General features: G+C 51.7%; 1 protein-coding gene across 2 annotated transcripts; it reads right to left on the reverse strand.

Moving 5' to 3' along the window:
- Nucleotides 1-81: 81 nt before the first annotated feature.
- Fhod1 (formin homology 2 domain containing 1) lies at nucleotides 82-18,400 on the reverse strand. Of its 2 annotated transcripts, XM_031341140.1 has the most exons (24): nucleotides 18,093-18,309; nucleotides 9,265-9,371; nucleotides 8,808-8,872; nucleotides 8,417-8,484; nucleotides 8,239-8,344; nucleotides 8,060-8,154; nucleotides 7,695-7,806; nucleotides 7,502-7,596; nucleotides 7,267-7,410; nucleotides 7,016-7,173; nucleotides 6,773-6,937; nucleotides 6,629-6,652; nucleotides 6,215-6,268; nucleotides 5,146-5,261; nucleotides 3,546-4,237; nucleotides 2,853-3,008; nucleotides 2,458-2,640; nucleotides 2,252-2,371; nucleotides 2,013-2,174; nucleotides 1,278-1,468; nucleotides 986-1,178; nucleotides 738-900; nucleotides 460-660; nucleotides 82-368 (listed from the first exon to the last, which is right to left on the reverse strand). In XM_031341140.1, the coding sequence occupies exons 1-24, from the start codon at nucleotides 18,291-18,293 to the stop codon at nucleotides 286-288; spliced, it is 3,654 nt and encodes a 1,217-aa protein (XP_031197000.1). In that variant the 5' UTR covers nucleotides 18,294-18,309; the 3' UTR covers nucleotides 82-285. The 2 variants fall into 2 exon arrangements, with proteins under 2 accessions (XP_031197000.1, XP_031197001.1); XM_031341141.1 differs by lacking the exons at nucleotides 6,215-6,268; nucleotides 6,629-6,652 and having other exon boundaries at nucleotides 18,093-18,400.
- Between the last annotated feature and the right edge of the window lie 84 nt (nucleotides 18,401-18,484).

The following is an 18,484-nucleotide window of genomic DNA, read 5'->3' on the forward strand; positions in this document are numbered from 1 at the left end:
ACAAAGTAGGAAGAATTTCAGTCCCATGATATTCCTTTCTTGGCTCAGCTAGGCAGAGATCTTGAAAGAAGAAAAAGGCTCTTGGATTAGCTAGGTAAACTTTATTTTGTTCCGAATAAGGAACTCACACATGTAAAATACATGTACATGTACGTGTACACACACACACACACACACACACACACACACACACCCATAATACTGTTCACAATACTGGTTTCTGCTCCAGGCACTCTCTGCACTTAGTCTCTTGTGCTGTCGCTGTATCCAGGTGTGGTAGCACCCTCACACCTCTAAGCCAGGAGCTTTGCTTAGTCCCAGTGCCTGTACCAGGTCATCTCCAAGTCCACTCTTCAATGTCCGTCTCACTGCATGGACAGAGCAGGGTTACAGGGGGCAGAGGGGGAGGGTAGGGGGAGATAAGGGGAACATTCAGTGGGTTTGTAAGGGGATGCTCACAGGACTTTCGGTTGCCACGAGAACGCTTCCTCTCCCGAGCACCTAAGGCTCTAGGACTGCTCTTGGTAACTGACTGCACCAGGAGGTCCATTATCTCATCTGATGTGTCACTGGGTAAGCTAGAGGCTGCAGTCTCCTCAGAGGATGCAGCAGAGGGCCCCACTGCTGTGTGTGAGACTGGGGAACTGCTCTGGACCATACCTAAGGGAGACAGCAGAGGGAAATCAGGTGAAGGTGGCTTTAGAACACATTCCCCTAGCAGCAGCTATGAGCCCTACCTCTGCTGCGTCGGCTGTGTGTGGTGTCTTCTGGCCTGCTGGTAAGCAGGTTCTTCATACTAGCATGACTGTCAGCATCACCCCGACCTGGCCCACTGCCCACAGCCACTGGGACAGACAGGTTACTGGGGGCCTCCCCAGCCACACCCGAAAACTTCTCTGTCTAAACAGGGAAAGAAGGGTGGTTAGGAGCAAGGAGAAGGAACCACGATGTGGCAGGCAAGACCTGGAAGGGGGTGGGCACTCACCTCAGTAATCATGCGACCACGGGTCTTGTTGCGCTCACGGTATGTAGCCCGCTTCTGCTGCTGCTGCACTACTCGTTCCCGACAAGTCCGATACTCAAGGGCAAACTCTCTCAGCGTGTGACAGAACTGCATGATGCGTACGTCCCTCGCCGCCTGTGGGGTGTACCCCAGGTAGAGCAGGAAGGCATGGAACCTAGGCAGGTTGGAAGGAGTGGGAGATTAGATAGTGAGTCTTCCTGGTATTTAAAGGATGGTGGTGGCAATCCTACCTCACTCCGGCTCCTGGCCCCACCTGTTGCAGACTCGACGGTGCACTACTCTTAGCATGGCTACCCGGCGGGTACACTGGGCCAGGAAGTGGGTGAGGCGGGCACGCAGGGCTGGGGCTAGCTCATGCTTTGCCAAACTCCGGAGGCTGTCCTCAGCAGCCCGGCTTCGGCACTCCAGCTGCCCTAGGTTCTCAGTCAGCTGCTCAAAGTCCACCTAAAAAGCAAGAATACATATGTCACTGCTTGAGGCCTGAAGGCCTCATGTTAGCACTGCCATGCCTGGCCTGTGAAGATAAAAGACTAGGTCTCAGCTGTGCCCCTAGGGCCAGGCTGGATAGTTTAGGCGACAGTATTTGTTCAATGTATGTCTGTTTCAGAAAGTATAAAGTGGGCAATGGTACAGCTCAGTGGTACAGAATGTTTGCTTTCATTGCATAAGACCCTGGATTGAGGCCCTTGCATCACCAAACCAAAAAAATGTATAGTTTAATACAAGAGACATACCAGTTCAATTGCTTCAAGCAAAACCAGAAAAGGTTACTTGGAGGAAATGGCAACTAAATAGGCCCAAAGAAGTGAACGGCTGTGGTTAAGCCATTAAAACCTATCGGCAGAGGATAGATATAGCTCTCATACCCACAGCCTCAGTAAGCTGTGGCACAGCAGCCCAATTAGGTAGGAGGAGGAGGAGTCACCCCAAGAAGCAATGCCCTGTTATATTTCAGCCAGTCTTAGTGGAATCTCTGCCTGGTACTAACCTTGGCACAGCGGGTGAGGGCAGGGATTTCTGAGTAGAGGTCAGAGGAATCAGGTCGGGTCTGGAGCACCAGGGAGCAGAGATGGTACAGCAGTGACTGCCGGCGCACTGTGTCCTTCACTTCTGACACCTTCTCCAGGTAGCTCAGCTCAAAGCCACGGCTCTGTAAGGAGCCTGTCTCAGTCTGGTCCTAGCTGGATCCAGAGCCTGGCCCTCCAGTCCCCAAGTGCTCTCACTTACCTGGGAGCCATTGAGGAAGTTACCCACAGCCAAAAGGGTAGCCAGAATGCAGCGGAAGGTGGCATTGTGCACGAGCTGTTCCATGCCCACTTTCAGATCAAACAGTGGCTCTGCAATTTCCTGGTGTGAGGGACAAGGAGCCTTCAGGCTACGTGGTCATTACCCACCTGGTTGTACCACCCTATCCCACTCCATGACCCAGGTACCCGCTCCATGCTTTCATAGTCCAGCTTGAAAGCCCAGAGTTGTAGGCGTGCAGCCAGGCCTCCAATGGAAGCAAGAGTCATCAGGAAATTCTCAGCTGGACCAAGGGGTACGTCGGGGTTGGCCAGCTGGGCTTCCTCGATCTTCTGCCGCTCTTCCTCCGTGGGCATCATGGTCAGCAGTTTCTGAAGATGCAGCCACCACCCCACAGAGGCCTTCAGTACTGACCTGAGGCCTAAAACATTGTCTCTTACCCCTCCCTAGGCCTTCTAGGGGAGCCCCCAGGTTTGGGAGATTGCTCTACAGAAACGGCAGGCCTGTGCCCACCACCAGAAGGACTGGAAGTTTTACTGATCAAAGGAAAGAGCCAGCATTTCCCTCTTATCCTTAGTCCCACCTCAATGCCATCTTTGCTGACAGCAAATTCATCAAAGTTGAGCAGGGCAGCCTTGATGACATGCACAGGTGGCAGAGTGGTTAGGCCAATGTTGATGGCATTGCTGCGCTTGGGGTCCAGCACTATGGTCATTGTCCGGCGGCCCTCACCAGCTTTCTGCAGAAGGTTGGGAAAATGGCATTTTAAGAAAGGGAAGAGGAGCTGGAGAGATGGCTCAGTGGGATAAACCATCTGGAATGGGATCCGATGCCCTCTTCTGGTGGATCTGATACATAAAATTAATACCTAAATCTTTTAAAAAGGGGTGGGGGGAACTAGCTGGAGTAGCACTTTAAGCTTGCATGGTGGCACACACCTTTAACCCCAGCACTCTCTCAGATATCTCTGAGTCTAAGGCCAGCCTGGTCTAAAGAGCAAATTCCAGACAACTTAGGCCACACAAAGAAACCTTGTCTTGGGGGGGAGGGGAAAGAGGGCACTTAAGTTCTCTGAATGGCCTAATGAACCTATGACTGGAGATGAAAGATGTAAGGCCTGGGGATGGACTAATACTTCTAATGAGGGCTCTGCTCATTCACAGAGAGCTTTAAATGAGTTTCCTTTCCTTGCCATTTCCCCATGTGGGGAATGAGGCATTAGCTCTAATAACTGGGCCCCCTGAACTCCCAATTCCTGCCCATCAAGCCCATTTACCTTGGTGGGTAGCACATCCTTGGCTCTGGACTCAAATAGGTGTTCCAGTCGGGCTGTGTCCACTGAGACAGGTTCCAGAGAGGCCCACAGGGTAGGACAAGGCCCAAAGCGGCTTCTAGAGCACCCAGGGCCCCCAGTCAGCTTTAGTTCCCGCCAGAAAAGTTTTACTGTCTTCCTTTTGGTGGGATGCCTTGGGCCATCAAGTGCTGAGTGGGAAAAAGGAGTAGCCAGGGGCGGAGGTGGTGGGCAGGAACCTATAATGGGTAGGGGAGGCAGGGGCGGAGGTGGTGGGCAGGAGCCTGTGATGGGTAGGGGAGGTGGGGGCGGAGGCGGTGGGCAGGAGCCTGTGATGGGTAGGGGAGGTGGGGGTGGAGGAGGGGAACCCCCAGAGAGTGAGGACGATGGAGGTGACAGCAATGGAGATGCTTTTCCAGCCTCCACAGATTCCACACTCAGTGTGTCCTGGTCTTCATCCTCCCCTAGATCTGAGAAGTCCAAGTCCCCAATGCAGAGCTTGGGTACACGGGTAGGAAGCTCCTGGATTGGCTCAGCCTTAGGGCTTGGAGGTGACACTGGCTCCTTGGGCCCTGGTTCAAGACTCCGCTGGGTGCGCAGCAGGATTCGGGGAACAGGGCTCTGAGGTGTCTTGGGTGCAGAGGCTGGCTCTGGGGAGTCCCACAGTTCCCTGGTACCTAGGAAAAGGTAAGTAACTGTCAGCCACATGCCCTCTGTGGGGTAATAAAGCAACATTGCGGTGAGGATGGGGGAATGCTGGAGAGACAGATGGCTCACAGTTAAGACCCTGAGTTCAGCTCCCAGCACTAATACAGGCCAGTGATAACCAAGCACCCATAAGTCCAGTCTCAGAGCTCTAAGGCCCCCTTCCCCAGGGATACACAAATGAAAGGAGTTTTGGTGGTTTGTTTTTATGTGCCAGGTGGCAGCGGCACACACCTTTAGTCTGCTGGGGGGGCAGAGGCAGACAGATCTCTATGAATTTGAGGCCAGCCTAGTTTACAGAGCAAATTATAGGACAGCAAAGGCTACACAGAGAAATTTTGTCTCAGAAAATAAACAAACAAATTTGATGTATATGAGTGTTTTACCCATGTGTATGTCTGTGAACTGGTGGTGCATGCCTGGTACCCGTAGTGGTAATAGTAAGCTATAAAATTTTTAGAAAGGGGGGGCTATGAGTTTGATGAAGCAAGATGAGGGGTACGTGGGAGAGGTTGAAAGGAGAAAAGGAGGAAATTATATAATTATATTTTAATACAAAATTATCAATTGGCGGTGGTTATAAACACCTTTAATCTCTGCACGTGGGAGGCAGAGGCAGGCAGGTCTCTGTGTTTGAGGTCAGCCTGGTCAACAGAATGAGGACCAGAACAACCACAGCAACACAGAGAAACCCAATCTGGAAAACAAACAATCATTAAGAAGGCAGCATAGGATTTCCCCAAACTAAAGTTACTAGATAGTTGTGAACTTCCATGCTGGGACTCTAATGCAGGTCCTATCTCAGCTGCCGACTGAGCCCTCTCTCTGGTCCCCAGGGTTGGTTGGTTTAGAGATTGGATTCTGTCTGAGCATCACCCACCTGATGATCCATCAGTGTCATCCACCGTGGCTCCAGCCAGCGTCTCTGCTCTGCCTTGGGCCAGAGCAGCCTGCTTCTCTGTCTCTGCTGCGGCCACATTCTCCAGGAACCGGGCTCTGAAGAGAGATACATGTCAGCAGTGGTGTCTGACCCAAGTCCAGCCCAGGGTGGTACATATGCCTTGCTGAGCCACTGGGCATTGCCCTCAGTTGCAAGCACACACAGGCATAGGGACAGTCCATGCACTAGGTATACCTCTGCCAACCTGCCAAGCCACATCCCAGGAGTTACAACCAACTCCGAATTCTTGGTCCAAATATAGAAGCTCTACTTGACATCTAACTTGAAACCTTGCTGGAATCTATGTTCTTTCTCCAGATTCCCTTAGAGTGAGGGAAGGAGATAGCTGTCCCAACAGGCACCACAGACTTCTTACAGGTCTGTCCACTTTTGAGCGTTTCAGTGGAGACAGGGCCTGTTAACAGTGTGCACTCAGTTTGTGTTGAAATATGAATGTGATCTATTGCTGTCTTCTCTTTTCCTCTCTTCTCCTCAATCTCCTCTTTTTTTTTTTTGGAGACAAAGTCTCACATCGGCCAAACCAACCCAAACTCACTATGTAGCTGAAGATGACCTTGAACTCCTGATGCTCCTTGTCTTTACCCCCAAGTGCTAGAATTACAAGCTGGGTGCCACCATACCAGTTAGTTTACTTCCTGACTTTCCTTCAGCTTCAAGTTCCTGTACCTCCCCCCACCTCGCAATCCCCCCCACACACACACCTCACTTTAAATACCTCTCCAAATTCCTCCACAAGCTCTCTGTCCACATCCACATCTCTGGTCTAAGCTACTCAGGTATCACTGTTGAAGCTTAGGGACCACGATGATCCCAGTAAACTGTGCCCAGTGGTTAAGTCTTTGGGCTACTAAGGAAGCGCAAGTCTAGAAGAAAGAATTCCTGAGAATTTCCTTCTCCGGTGGCTACATTAACTGCTGCTGGGCAAGCAATGCTGAAGCCCTGAGCACATGGCAGGCCTGGCAGACGGGCCTCTACTTATAGTACTTACTCTAGCCTGGCCTGCCCAGGAAGGGACTTGGGGACAGGTGGACTCTCAGGGGAGCTGGGTAGGGGGATGAGAGGAAGACATGGTAACTATGGTGCCAGCCCGATTCCAAGGCCCACTTGGTGCACCCGTACAGAGCTGGACAGGAGTGTCACAGTGCCTTCCCATCCACAATGGTAAGGAGAGAGGGCTAGGGGTGGCGGGACATGGGGGAAACAGACCGGAAGTTGGACCGGGTGCGGTGATAACAAAGATGTCACACAACATGGGGGACAGAAACGGAAGGATAGGAAGTGAAGAGAGAGACATGACAAGAGGCCAAGGCAGGTGAGGTGGAACACTGGAAAGAAATAAAGAGAAGCCACGGGAGGAGGAGGACCCGTCGGGGCCAGTCCTCACTCTCCAGCAGGCACTTACCAAACGGGAGCAGTTTGGTGAAGTCTGAAAAGAAAGAGAAAGCACGGCGTTTGGGCAGAGGAGGCTGAGAGCCGGTGGAGGCACGCAGAGTGGAGGGACAGTAGAACACAGGACTTGGGGGTGGGGCTTGGCCTCCCTACTTACTTGTAGACGCTTCTCTCACAGGAACTGTCCACTGAGGGCCCCACAGAAATGGTAGGAAAGAGGTTCACTGAGGCGCGAAGGCCAGTAGGGCTGAAGGTTGGACTTGTAGGCGAGGCGGAGCCAGTAAAGGAGGTGGAACCTACTGGTGAGGCGGAGCCTGTAGAGCTAGAGGCGGAGCCAGTTAACAGGGAGCTACTCGCCTGGGAGATTCTCCCCTTCACACAGACCCAGGCATGTACTCACCCAGGTTCTGGGGCACGCACAGGACAGCCTCCACCTTCTAGTGATCTTCGGCTCCTTTTGCCCTCCTCTGAGGATGGCTTCCTCCGCTCTCGCCGGCCACCTGCAGCTGCAGCGGCTGCAGCCTCTTCCATATCTCCATCCTCTAACCGAAGGGCGCTCTAACGGAAGTGGTCAGGATGTGTGAGCAAGCAGCTGTGGCTCAATAAATGGGATAGGTACTTGGGAGCTACACCCCTCCCCCGGCGGCACACCTCATAGAGCGTTAGCTGGGTTCGCAGGTCAACATCAGTGCCAGCAGTGCCCAAGAAACGCTGGACCAGTGCTTCCATGCCCTGCTGCTCCAGAGCATCTGTCACATCATAAAAGGAGTCCTGGTCCGGGAGTGCTGCCAGCGTCTGGAAGGTGGACGCAGGAAACCGAGGCTGAGGTTGATGTGGGGATCGAGGGCCAAGGGTCCACAGTTGGCACCGAGTCTCGGTTCCCTACCTTGTTAATGAGAGTGACAGTGTACACCAACAGCTCTGGATCAGCTCCATTCTTCTCCTCTAGAATGGACACCAAGTTGGCCCAGGGAAGAGTACCTGCCGCAGAGAAAGGGGAAGGGTAGTCACGGGGTGCGGGGGTGGGGGCAGTAGGAGAGAGGGCTGAGTGGCAGAGAAAGGGAAAGAGAGGCTCTGACCCGTGGTGCTGGCTACAGCGTTGACTGCCTGGATGAACAGTGGCGCGTTGGTCTCAGAATACTCCACGAACACCAGCAGCAGCTTCAGGGCTGTCTTTACCACCAAGCGGGACTGGGAGAGAAGTCAGTCCACATGAGTGGGGCTTGGACCAGACTGTTAGTTCCTGGAGGAGGGGGAAGGGCTCCTGGGGCTGGATTGAAAGAGAAGCATCCAAGGCGTAGGAAGACCCTTGTTCTGAGCCTGGACTTGCAGCTTAGTTTCCTAGGGACCTCGGGCTTACTCCAACCACTTTGCAGAAGGGGAAACTGAGGCTCAGAAGGAACCAAAGGGGAAAGGGTACATATGTTTGGGTAAAGCCACTTACCAGGCTAGCACACAGTGTATACAGCCACTGCACGGTCTCACTGTGGGCCACCACTCCCAGCATCCCATCCACAAAAAGCATCAGCTGGCCCAGGGCTAGAGACACAGAAATGGGAAGTCAGTGGGGAGTTGGAGGACGGGGAATGGAAACAAAGACCAAGGGGAAAGTATGGAGCTGACCTCGAAGGATGTAGCTCTGGTAGTTGTGGTCAGCCGCAGCGCCCACACGGATCAGGCAACTCAGCCCCTCTGAGTGCACGAATTCGGGCACCAGGTCCTTGTCCTCCTGGAGGTACCATGGGGAAGTTTAAGGGGGACTGGGCTGGACACCAACCCTCAGCCCACCTCTGGATCTTACCTGGAATATCTGCTTTAATGAGAAGAGAGATCGGCGGAGCTCAGGGCCACTGGAGCCGTACAGCTTTTCTGCAAGGGGTAAGTGGTCATACACAACTCAAGGGAACACAGACACAGCAGCTTCTTCCACTAGCATAACCAACAATTCTAGCTTTCAAGCCTGCCTTCTATTCTGACTCTGGGCACCCTCCTCTGTCACCATGACTGCAATGCCGCTGTGGCATCGATCCTGACCCAGAAGGAAAGGACAAGGAAGGGAGAGAGGAGGACACACCAGATCTCCAATCCACCCAGTCCTTAGCCCAGCATAAGACCGAAAGAAGCCAGGCCATCTAGACGATGTGAAATGAGAAAAGAAGGGAACGAGATGGCAGGAGACGCCACACACTTACCCAAGATAGCATTGACCCTCACGGAGAGCTGGGTCCGCAGGATCAATGTGGGCTTCCGCCCTTTGCTAAAAGCAAGTAGCTAGCGTTAGTGGCGATGCCACAGAGTCCTTCAAAGCAGAGACAGGTAAAGACACCTACATGTGAACCCTGGCCCACTCCTCCCCTCCCGACTACTCATCTGGGTCCAAGTGTTAGCCAAACAGCTGGGTTTTTATAAACGCAGGTACTGAGGTATAAGAGTACCCCCATTTCCAGATAATGGTGGGTACCACCCCCGCCCCCTCCCCACACCCCCAGCATTGTTCTCTGCACTGGGCTACAGCCCAGGCTATATACACAGAGTATCTCAGCTGCTGATACCTGAGCAGGGCCCCAGTGGAGACAGGGTTGGAGGCTTGGGCCAGACTTCCTCAAAAGGGAAGGGCTCCCTGGCCACCCTCACCCTTTCAACTCTGACCTGATCTCTTCATAGAAGCCCTCCAGCATCTCCCGCTGTTCTTCTAGGGAGAGCTCTGGGTCCAGGTAGTATCCAGAGGGAGACACTTGCAATGCACAGTCCTCCAGCTGGAAACAAAGGGGTATATAGCTGTCAGAGCTAGTGCTGCAGCTCAGATTTTTGCCATGTTTTGTTTCTGTGCTGTGAGGAACCAAGCCCAGGAATTCCCACTTTTTTTTTTTTTGGTTTTCGACACAGGGTTTCTCTGTGTAGCCCTGGCTGTCCTGGAACTCTCTGTAGACCAGGCTGGCCTCGAACTCAGAAATCCTCCTGCCTCTGCCTCCCAAGTACTGGGATTAAAGGCATGCACCACCACTGCCCAGCTTTACTTCCCACATGTTAAATCATTAAGCTACAGCTTGGAAGTCTTTTTTGTGGGGTGAGTGGGTGCGAGGGGGTTGGTTGGTTTTTGCTTTTTATTTTGCATTCACAAACACAAATAAGGAAGGGGCATGAAGAAGGAAAGCAGGAAGTAGCTGCCTTCAAGGAAGTTTGCAGCCTCCAGGGGTGATAAGCTTCAGCCACAAAAGCATTCATGCTCAGAGAGAAAGTGTTAAGGGTTTATGGAGGTGCAAACCCAGCTGGGAGTTTCTGCCAGGGAACTAAGACAGAAGAGTGGGAGCTGATCCACACTCCCTACTCCCTCCGGGTCTCAGGGGCTTTTTATCCTTTCCCCAAGTGAGCTACAGTTACAACCATTCTAGGTGAACTTCAGGTGAGCTACAGATTTTCAGTCTAATGCCATCAGACCCTACATGGGAAGGCACTGGCTCCATCACAGGTTCATTTCTCGTGTTTTACTCCTGTAAATCCTGACTCACTATTGGGCCTTTAAAAAAAAAAAAAAGACTATAAGTGCTAGAGAGATGGTTCAGTGATTAAGAACATTGGCTGCTCTACCAGAGGACCCGGGTTCAGTTCCCAGCACCCCCATGAAAGCTTACAGCAGTCTGTAACTCCAGCTCCTGGGAATCTGACACCTTCTTCTGGCCTCCGCAGGCACTAGGCCCACAGGTGGTACACAGTCATACATGAAGACCAAGACTCCTACTCATTCAAAATAAAAATAAAATCCTTTTTTGTTTGCTTGTTTATTTAGAGAAAGGTTTCTCCGTGTATTCTTGGTTGTCCTGAAACTTGCTCTGTAGAGCAGGCTGACTTTGAACTCACAGAGGTCTGCCTACCTCCGCCTCCCAAGTACTGGGATTAAAGGTGTGTGGTACCACTGCCTAGCAAAAAAAATCAATCTTAAAAAGAAAAGAAAAGAGAATGTTTATAGAGAAGGCTGAACGAGGTAACTTCCAGATACTCCAGGGGCAACCTGGAGCCTCTTCCTGATACTTCCCCTGCTAGCACAATGCTGATATGCAGAGCTAATCAAAATCTGTGTGCCCGCCCACAACCGTGAGTAACTGTTCTTGAAGTACTATGTCACAGGGTGAGAGTGCCTCTGGGAAGCAAGGAGGATCTTCTCCTAGCTGTCTCACTGGGCAAGTCACCTCTAACATTTTCCGGTGATTTACTCAGCTCTGCCTTGCTCTGAACCTCACCCAAGGGCTTTCAGCTCTTCTAGGTCCCTGGGTGGAGGGGCTGGGAGGGAGTACAGCTCCTATCCCTTCTTCTGCCTCTGGTTAGCACCCTTGCTCTTGCCTCAGAGCCTGATCTTTCTCCTTCCTGACAGTTTAGCCTGTGGGGCCCTTAGGTGACCCACCCACCCTCACCCACCCCGCCCCCTTGCCTGGGACATGGGACACAGGACAAACACTCCAGCCTGTTCTCTGTCCCACTTCCTGCCTGGCTGCCTGCCCTTCCTTGGGCGCCTTGGGCAGGCCTGGCCTCTTCTAGGGAACAGAGTCATCTCCCGGGTCTCCCAGGGAACTCTAAGAGGAGGCAGCAAGGTTCCAGGGCTAGATTATCTTGTCAGGGCTAGCTCGACTGACAGCAGCCTCGCATTCTTCCCAATCTCTCTTCCTACACAGACTAATCGGCCAGCTCCCAAATGTACCCCCTTCAAGCCCAGCTACCCGGCCCCCCGCCCTGGTTAAACTACAGGATCTGGGGACTTTAAACATACCTCTCCCAAGGATTGCCTCCAAATCACACACAGGCTAGCTCATTCAACGGAACATCCATGAACCAGAAACTGGTTTTAGGTCTGCAGGACACAGCAGGAAACATCTCAGCTGACTTTTCCTTCTAGCCCAGCCAGGGAGACAAGTCAGCCTTGACTCAGGAAAAAAAACCTCACTAATAAATGTGGATTCACAACTTGCATGAGTTCTAAGAGGAGGGATCAAATGGCTATAAATGCTTGACAACTTGAAGACCCAGATGTGTTGCTAAGAATGGCTGAGCATGGGCCAACGTAGCACACCTGGAGATGTTAGGCCCACCATAGTTCTTCCTTCCTCCATGTAACATTCGTCACCGTAAGTAAGCTGACCATGGTCCTCTCCCCCCAGGATGAGATTTGGGGCAAAGGCCCAACCTTGAAGGCTAAGTGGCCACCATGCCAGCATCCTCAGCTAAATAGGATTAAGCTTTTGTCCTGGCTGCAGATGTGGGCTCTCCAACCACTTCACCCAATCCAAGGGTCCATTCATCCATCCTGCCAAGGGTCCATTATAGGGAAAGAGCTCCAGAGAGCATGCAGCCTGGTACCTTCACGTCAGTGTCTGTTCTCAGTTATTTGTCCTGAGTGGAAATAGGAGGTCAGGCGCCAGCCAGGATCAGGCCAACAGCAAGGACAGACTTCCTGCCAGCAAGATGGGCCTTATCCTTCACACCCTCTGGCCCCTTCTTGGGAGCGCCATCCTGAGAGGCAAACCTCTGGGACTCTTTTCTCACACCCTGGGGGTGGGCCAAGCTTGAGCAAGACCTAGTTTCTGATGACATTGCTCTAGGTCGGCATAATATATGGGCCTTCACCTCCACCCTGACTCTTGTCTTCCTCACATCTGGCCTCGATCTTCCGGTATTCCCTCCCTCCTTTTCCCAGGCTTCCCTCACTTTGGCCACCAGCCATGAATCTCCTTAGTACCCCTGCTTAGGTTTTTCTGGCAGCCCAAACCCATGTGCACCTGGGTCCTTTGCAGGAGTAATAAAGGCTCTTAGCTGCAGAGCAACCTCTCAAGCCTGTTTGTTGTTGTTTGGCTGGCTTGGTGTTTTGAGACAGGGTCACATTATGTAGCACTCACTGTCCTGAAACTCATGTCATATGAGTTGAATTCAGAGATCCTCCTGTCTCTGTGCTGAGATTAAAGGCATGTAGCACTACTCCTGGTTCCTCTGTTTGTTTTTAATAACTAAATACATTTTTTATAGGGATAGGAATCAAACAGCCTTTTTTTTAAAAAAAGATTTATTATTTATTTTATGTGTATGAGTACACTGTAGCTGTATAGATGGCCATGAGCCATCATGTGGCTGCTGGGGATTGAACTCAGGACGGCCCGGCTCACTCTGGTGTCCAATGTAGCTGTCTTCAGATGCACCAGAAGAGGGAGTCAGATCTTTTACGGGTGGTTGTGAGCCACCATGTGGTTGCTGGGATCCGAACTCAGGGCCTTTGGAAGAGTAGTCAGTGCTCTTACCTGCTGAGCCATCTCGCCAGCCCTCAAACAGCCTTTTTCATGCTAGGCAAGTACTATATCACTGGGCAATATCCTTACTTTATTATCTACTCCTTTTTTTTTTTTAAATTTATTTATTGTCAGGAGTGGTGGTGCGTGCCTTTAATTCCCTTCACTCAAGAAGCAAAGGCAGCAGGCCAATCTTTGAGTTTGAAGCCAGCCTGTTCTACAAAGTGAGTTTTAGGACAGCCAGAGCTATTATACAGAGAAACCCTATCTCAAAAACAACAACAAATCTCTAAAAAACAAACAAAAAGTGTATTTACTTACTCCTGTGTATATGAGTATGCTTGTGTGCATGCCAAGATGCTCTTGGAAGACAGAGGACCAGACCTCTCCTGTCAGTACAGGCATGGCACCTTTATCCTGAGCCATATCACTACCCCCCCACCCTGCCCCCACTGTTGTTAACAGTGTAATCACATAAGAAAGAATAGACAAGGCAGGGAAAAATGAGGATAGAGGGGAGGGTAGAGTTCGTGCTGAAGGACTCTTGTAATTGGACCACAGAATGCATGACCCTTTGCTCTGAATAGCAAGCTTCCCTGTTATCTGTCTCTAGCTACCCCGTGACCTCCTAGACGAGCTGACAAGGATGTACCTTAGGCAAAGAAACCTGCCTTTGTTATTCGCCTCCTCAGTTCTAGATAACAGGCTACCTTTTAAAGAAAAAAAAAAAATAAGGTAAAGGTAAAGTACCTATAGATGAGGCTGAGTCCTCATCTTTCTGCCTCCATCTCTCAAGTGTTGGTGTAGTATTATAGGTAGTGTATATATACATGTATGTGTGTGAGTGTATGTGTGTGTATCACATACATACATACACACACAGCATATTCATATACACAGACATACAACATATACACACACACAGAGACATACAGCCTATACATACACACACACACACACACACACACACACACACACACACATATCCTACAACACACATAGTATATAATATGTACTACGGTGCCTGGCTTACTATGTCGAGTTTTCTCTTCTTTCTCTGCTCTTACCTCTCCTGCTCCCTGTCCTTTCCTCTTCCTTTCTGGATCGGGTCTCTTACTGTAATCCATACTAGCTTTAAATGCATGGTAAGCTTCCTGACTTAGCCATCCAGATGCTGGGGTTGTAGGTGCAAGCCACCACGCCTCACTTTAGGCCACCTGTTTCATATGCTTTTCCATTTTAACAAGTGAGAAAACCAAAGCTCAGAAATACACTCTATCAGTCAGGTATGGTGGTGCACACCTATAATTGCAGCACCCAAAGGAGGAGCTTCACAAGTTCCAGCCAGCCTGATGTAGGATATCCATATTGAGTTCTATGGCAGCCAAGGATATATGATGAGACCCAATCCCCAAAGAACAAAATAGGACCAGGGGCCGAGGGAGTGGAGCAGGTGTATCCCTGTGAGTTCTAGGCCACCTAGGTCTCCACAGTAAGAGCCTGTCTCAAAAATAAAAACAAAACAATAGTCCGAAACCAAACAAAAGTTAGTTAACTGCCACAAGCAAGCACAGCCCCGAATGAAACCAGGGTTAACTGACCCATATTTTAGGTGCATGGGTCTTGGAAGTGTTCCAGAAAACCTTGACAGAGAAGTAGATAGAAGGCCAGAGCCTGCAATATCATTACTAAACTTCTTGGACTCTGCAAATACCCCAAACTGGTCTTCCCAGTTCTAGTGAGAGAACACGAAGTACACTTACACACACACACACACACACACACACACACACACACACACCCATCTACTTTTACATGTCTATCACTTCCAGGACCTAAGCTGTGGGCTCTCACTAGGCTATAGCCCAATGTCTTTAGCTTATGAGGACCAGCCGATGGACCGTGCAGACCCAAACAGCCACTCCTTGCTCCTGCTCCAATTTTCTAGTCTTCCAGAGACTCCTGTAGCAGAGCTACAGTTTACCAACAGATAAACCCCACAGACCTCTTAACCCTTAGGGGGATAGACATGGTGGCATATGTCTATAAAGCTAACATTCATGAGCCCAAGGCAGGAAGAACAAGAATTTGAGGACAGTTTATGAAACTTGCCTGGAAAAAAAAACATTCTAGGTGGGGGAATAGGGTGGGCAGGGCTATAGCTCAGCTGTGTGGTGCCTACCTAGCCTGCAGGAGGCCCTGGGTTTTATCCTAAACACTGCAAAAACCAAACCAAAAACAGCCTTGGGGACTCCTCCAATTAGCATCTATCCCTATAGGTCAGGTTCACACTTGAGCTCTGAGGGGTAAACTGGGGTGGGAGTGGGGGTGTCAGGACATATTCTGGCACCTTTGTCTACCTTTGTCCTCTTTTAGTCATGGCCAGAGGAGGTGATAACAACCAGAACCAGGACACCTAAGGGCAATCCTTGCTGTCAGTAGGAGGGGATTCTGTAGCCTTTACAGCAAGGTCAAAGAGGGATTCTGGTCCCTCTGCCCAGAGCCCAAGAAAATGTATATTAGATGCAGTAGGGCCTTGGCTCTCAGAAAAAAACTTCTAAGGCTCTTTCCAGAAGGAAAGATATGACTGGTAAATTGGAATTAGGCTTTAAGATATCAAAGGGTCAATTCTCCCCTGGGGCAGGATAAGTCCTTGTGCTGAAAGAGCCCAGGCATAACCCGGAGAAGACTCTGCAGTTCCCCTAGGGACACTAGGCCTAGCCTATAGTATTGCCAGGCCTCCCCACCCCCCAACCAGGACAGAAGATGAGTCAGAGGCTGTGGCCAGGAGCTTCCTCCTAGACGTGGAGGAAATGAGCAAAGTTTCTCAGACTGGCAAAGCTCTGAATGGCTTAAAAAGGAGCCCCTGGGGAAAACTGGAGTCCAACTGGGTGTGGGGTAGGAGCCCCAGGGAGGCTGCAGGGTCTGCAGGGATGACAGAATCCAGAATGGGAGGGCAAAGGTCTCTTGATTGTGATCTACCTTCTGCCAGACAACTACACAGAGAAGGAGGTAGTGGATAGAGAAAACCTATTATCCTATTTTTGTCCAATAGCCTACATGTGTGATGCCTGGGTTTCCAGCCCATCTCTCCCTTCTGAAAGGCAAACAAGGTAGATTTAACCCATGCCTGTGCCTCTGAGGACCTGGAGAGGAACTAGCTGTTGAAATTTCCTGCAAGAAGCCCTGATCTCCTCCTCCCTCCATTCTCTGATGTCCCTGTCCCTGCCCCTGCCCTTTTCTCAGTCCCTCTTCCTCCAAGCCTTCTATTTTGAGTCTGTGGTCACAGTTTATATTTGGGACAAGCACATCACAGTGCATCTGACCATTCCTGGCAAAGCTATCAAACTCCAGAGAGTTCTGGCTCTAAACACTGTAGTAACTTTATACCCTTCCCATAGCCTGGGGTGTAGGCGGGGGCAGTTCTCCTGTAGCAGGTAGGAGATCCTAAAGGTGCTCAGACCAGGAAGTACAGAGCCAGGGTGGGAAGCACATCTTTCCTGGAGCTCAGGAGTGTCCTGAGCAGAGAACAGGACACAGCTCCTGGTTGGGAAGACGGTTTTATATCCATTTTTCTACACACACACACACACACACACACACACACACACACACACAAAATGAACACACTGAACCCAGGGGTCTTGTTGTACAGGCCAGAAATATGCAATGGATTTTCTAAATGAAGAGGTTCTGAATCTCGTTTTGGAACATCCCAGGCCTGCTCCAAACCGTGAAGAGGGGGTGCCCTAGAGTGAGAGATTGTTGTCTTCTCTCTAGCCTTACATATATATGTATTTGTGATACTGGGGATTGAAGCCAGGGCCTTTCACATACTAAGCAAAATGCTGCAGTCTCAGCCCTCACGTTATTTCTGGTCAAGGATTTTCATTAGTATAGAGGATGAGTGGTCTCAGTTCAACACCCCTTTCTCTCTAGTATGTAAAAACAGTTGCAGTTCAGCACTCTTTTCTCTGTAGTCTGAATACTAAATGCTGGTGACCTCAGACTGGGCATGCCTCCTCCAGACCCCTCTGAACAGGACAGTAGAAAAACGGACTACAACCAAAACTCTGGAGGTGGGCAGTATGCTGCATTCTTCCAGCTGTGGTCTTAAAGCTGGTGCTCTGCCTGGACACTGGCCACTCCCCAGGCCAAATTTCCCCGACCCCCTCCTGCCTGCACTTGGAGGCAGGGCTGGCTGCAACGCAAGGAATGCAGTCTAGGGGCCTGGAGCCTAGGGCACATTCCAGGGGAGACCCCGGGCCTAAGGGCCATGTTTTCGCAACCCCGCGCCCAACTGAGGCACCCCATCAACTCCCTCCCTTCTCCCTCACAGCTCCCAGCTGACCCACAGGTCAGGAACCCTGGGGGCTGGTAGTGTGTATGCCTCTGGGAGTCCTGGCCCGGAAAAAGCAAGCCGGAAAGGGATGCATGCCTGGGGGGGGGGTGGCTGGGAGGGGGGAGGCCAGCAGGAGGGGAGGGGTGGTCCCGCTGGCCATACGGAAAAAAAAAGCCTCTCTAACTGAGCAAAGCCGGCCTAGGAACATCGGCAAACTAGGGCAGGCCAGCGGTTTAAAATTAGACTGGTCCACCCCCTCCCTTCCAGGCGTAGGCCACCAGCGGCGGGCCTAAGGGACCATGGGGGCGGTGACTCAAAGGGCTTTTCCACCCGTGCATCCTCCCAAGAGCGCACGGCGGCTTCCAAGGGACTCCTCTCATCCTGGCTGGGACTCCAGTCTTCACCAGCCCTGGAGAGACTGTATTCCAAGGACCCAACCCAGCCTGTAGCCAGATCCCCTCTACACATCCTCCCTAAACCCGCCCCTCTTTGTGGCCCCGCCCCCAACTTACCTGAAGCAGGTGAAAGTCTGTCCCTTCCCAACTCCACGTCCCCAATCCGCTACAACCCGAACGGCTACCAACCCTCCGCCCACTGCAGCAACCCTGACAAAAAGGCAGCGAGGAGACGCCAAGCCCCTCTTCAGGAGGGCCTAACTTTCAAGGGGAGCCTGAGTGGAGCAAATCACAAACTCTCATTTTCCTTCTATAGTGTCTCCTCAACTTGAGTCTCCCCCTGTAGGCAGAGTAGCGTGGACCTTAGGACCCCGGCCGGAGACTTTTCCGGAGGCGAGCACCCGCCCGCTCCGGTCTCTCTCCTAGAAGCACTGCCTTACCGCCCACCTCAACCTCCGCAGCGCCCCTCACCTTAAGAGGCGCCCCCAGGAGTCGGTGCAGAGCAGGGATCTGTGCACTCAGGGGCAGAGCCCCGTCCAAGCTGCAGGTGGGGGCCCGGCGTGGTTCCGGGAAGTTGGCACAAGCGAAAGGGTCGGTGTCTTCTAGGTACTGCACTCTCACGGTTACCACTGATACTGGGTCCCCATCTCCGCGCTCTTCCTCGCCCGCCATGGCTCTGCCACTGGCTGCCACTGGACGCCTCTGAGTCCCTGCAATGCTGCAACTTCAACTCGACTAACTTTGCTGTTAGGGCCGGGCCGGACGCTCGCTGCTCGGGGGGCGGAGCCAGACGGAGGCAGGGCCAAGGAAGGGGGTGGAGCCAAGACTGGGAGGAGAGCGCGCGCTCGGGGTTAACCACCGCC

Source organism: Mastomys coucha, unplaced genomic scaffold (genome assembly GCF_008632895.1).
Source record: "Mastomys coucha isolate ucsf_1 unplaced genomic scaffold, UCSF_Mcou_1 pScaffold22, whole genome shotgun sequence".
Taxonomy (NCBI): Eukaryota; Metazoa; Chordata; class Mammalia; order Rodentia; family Muridae; genus Mastomys; species Mastomys coucha.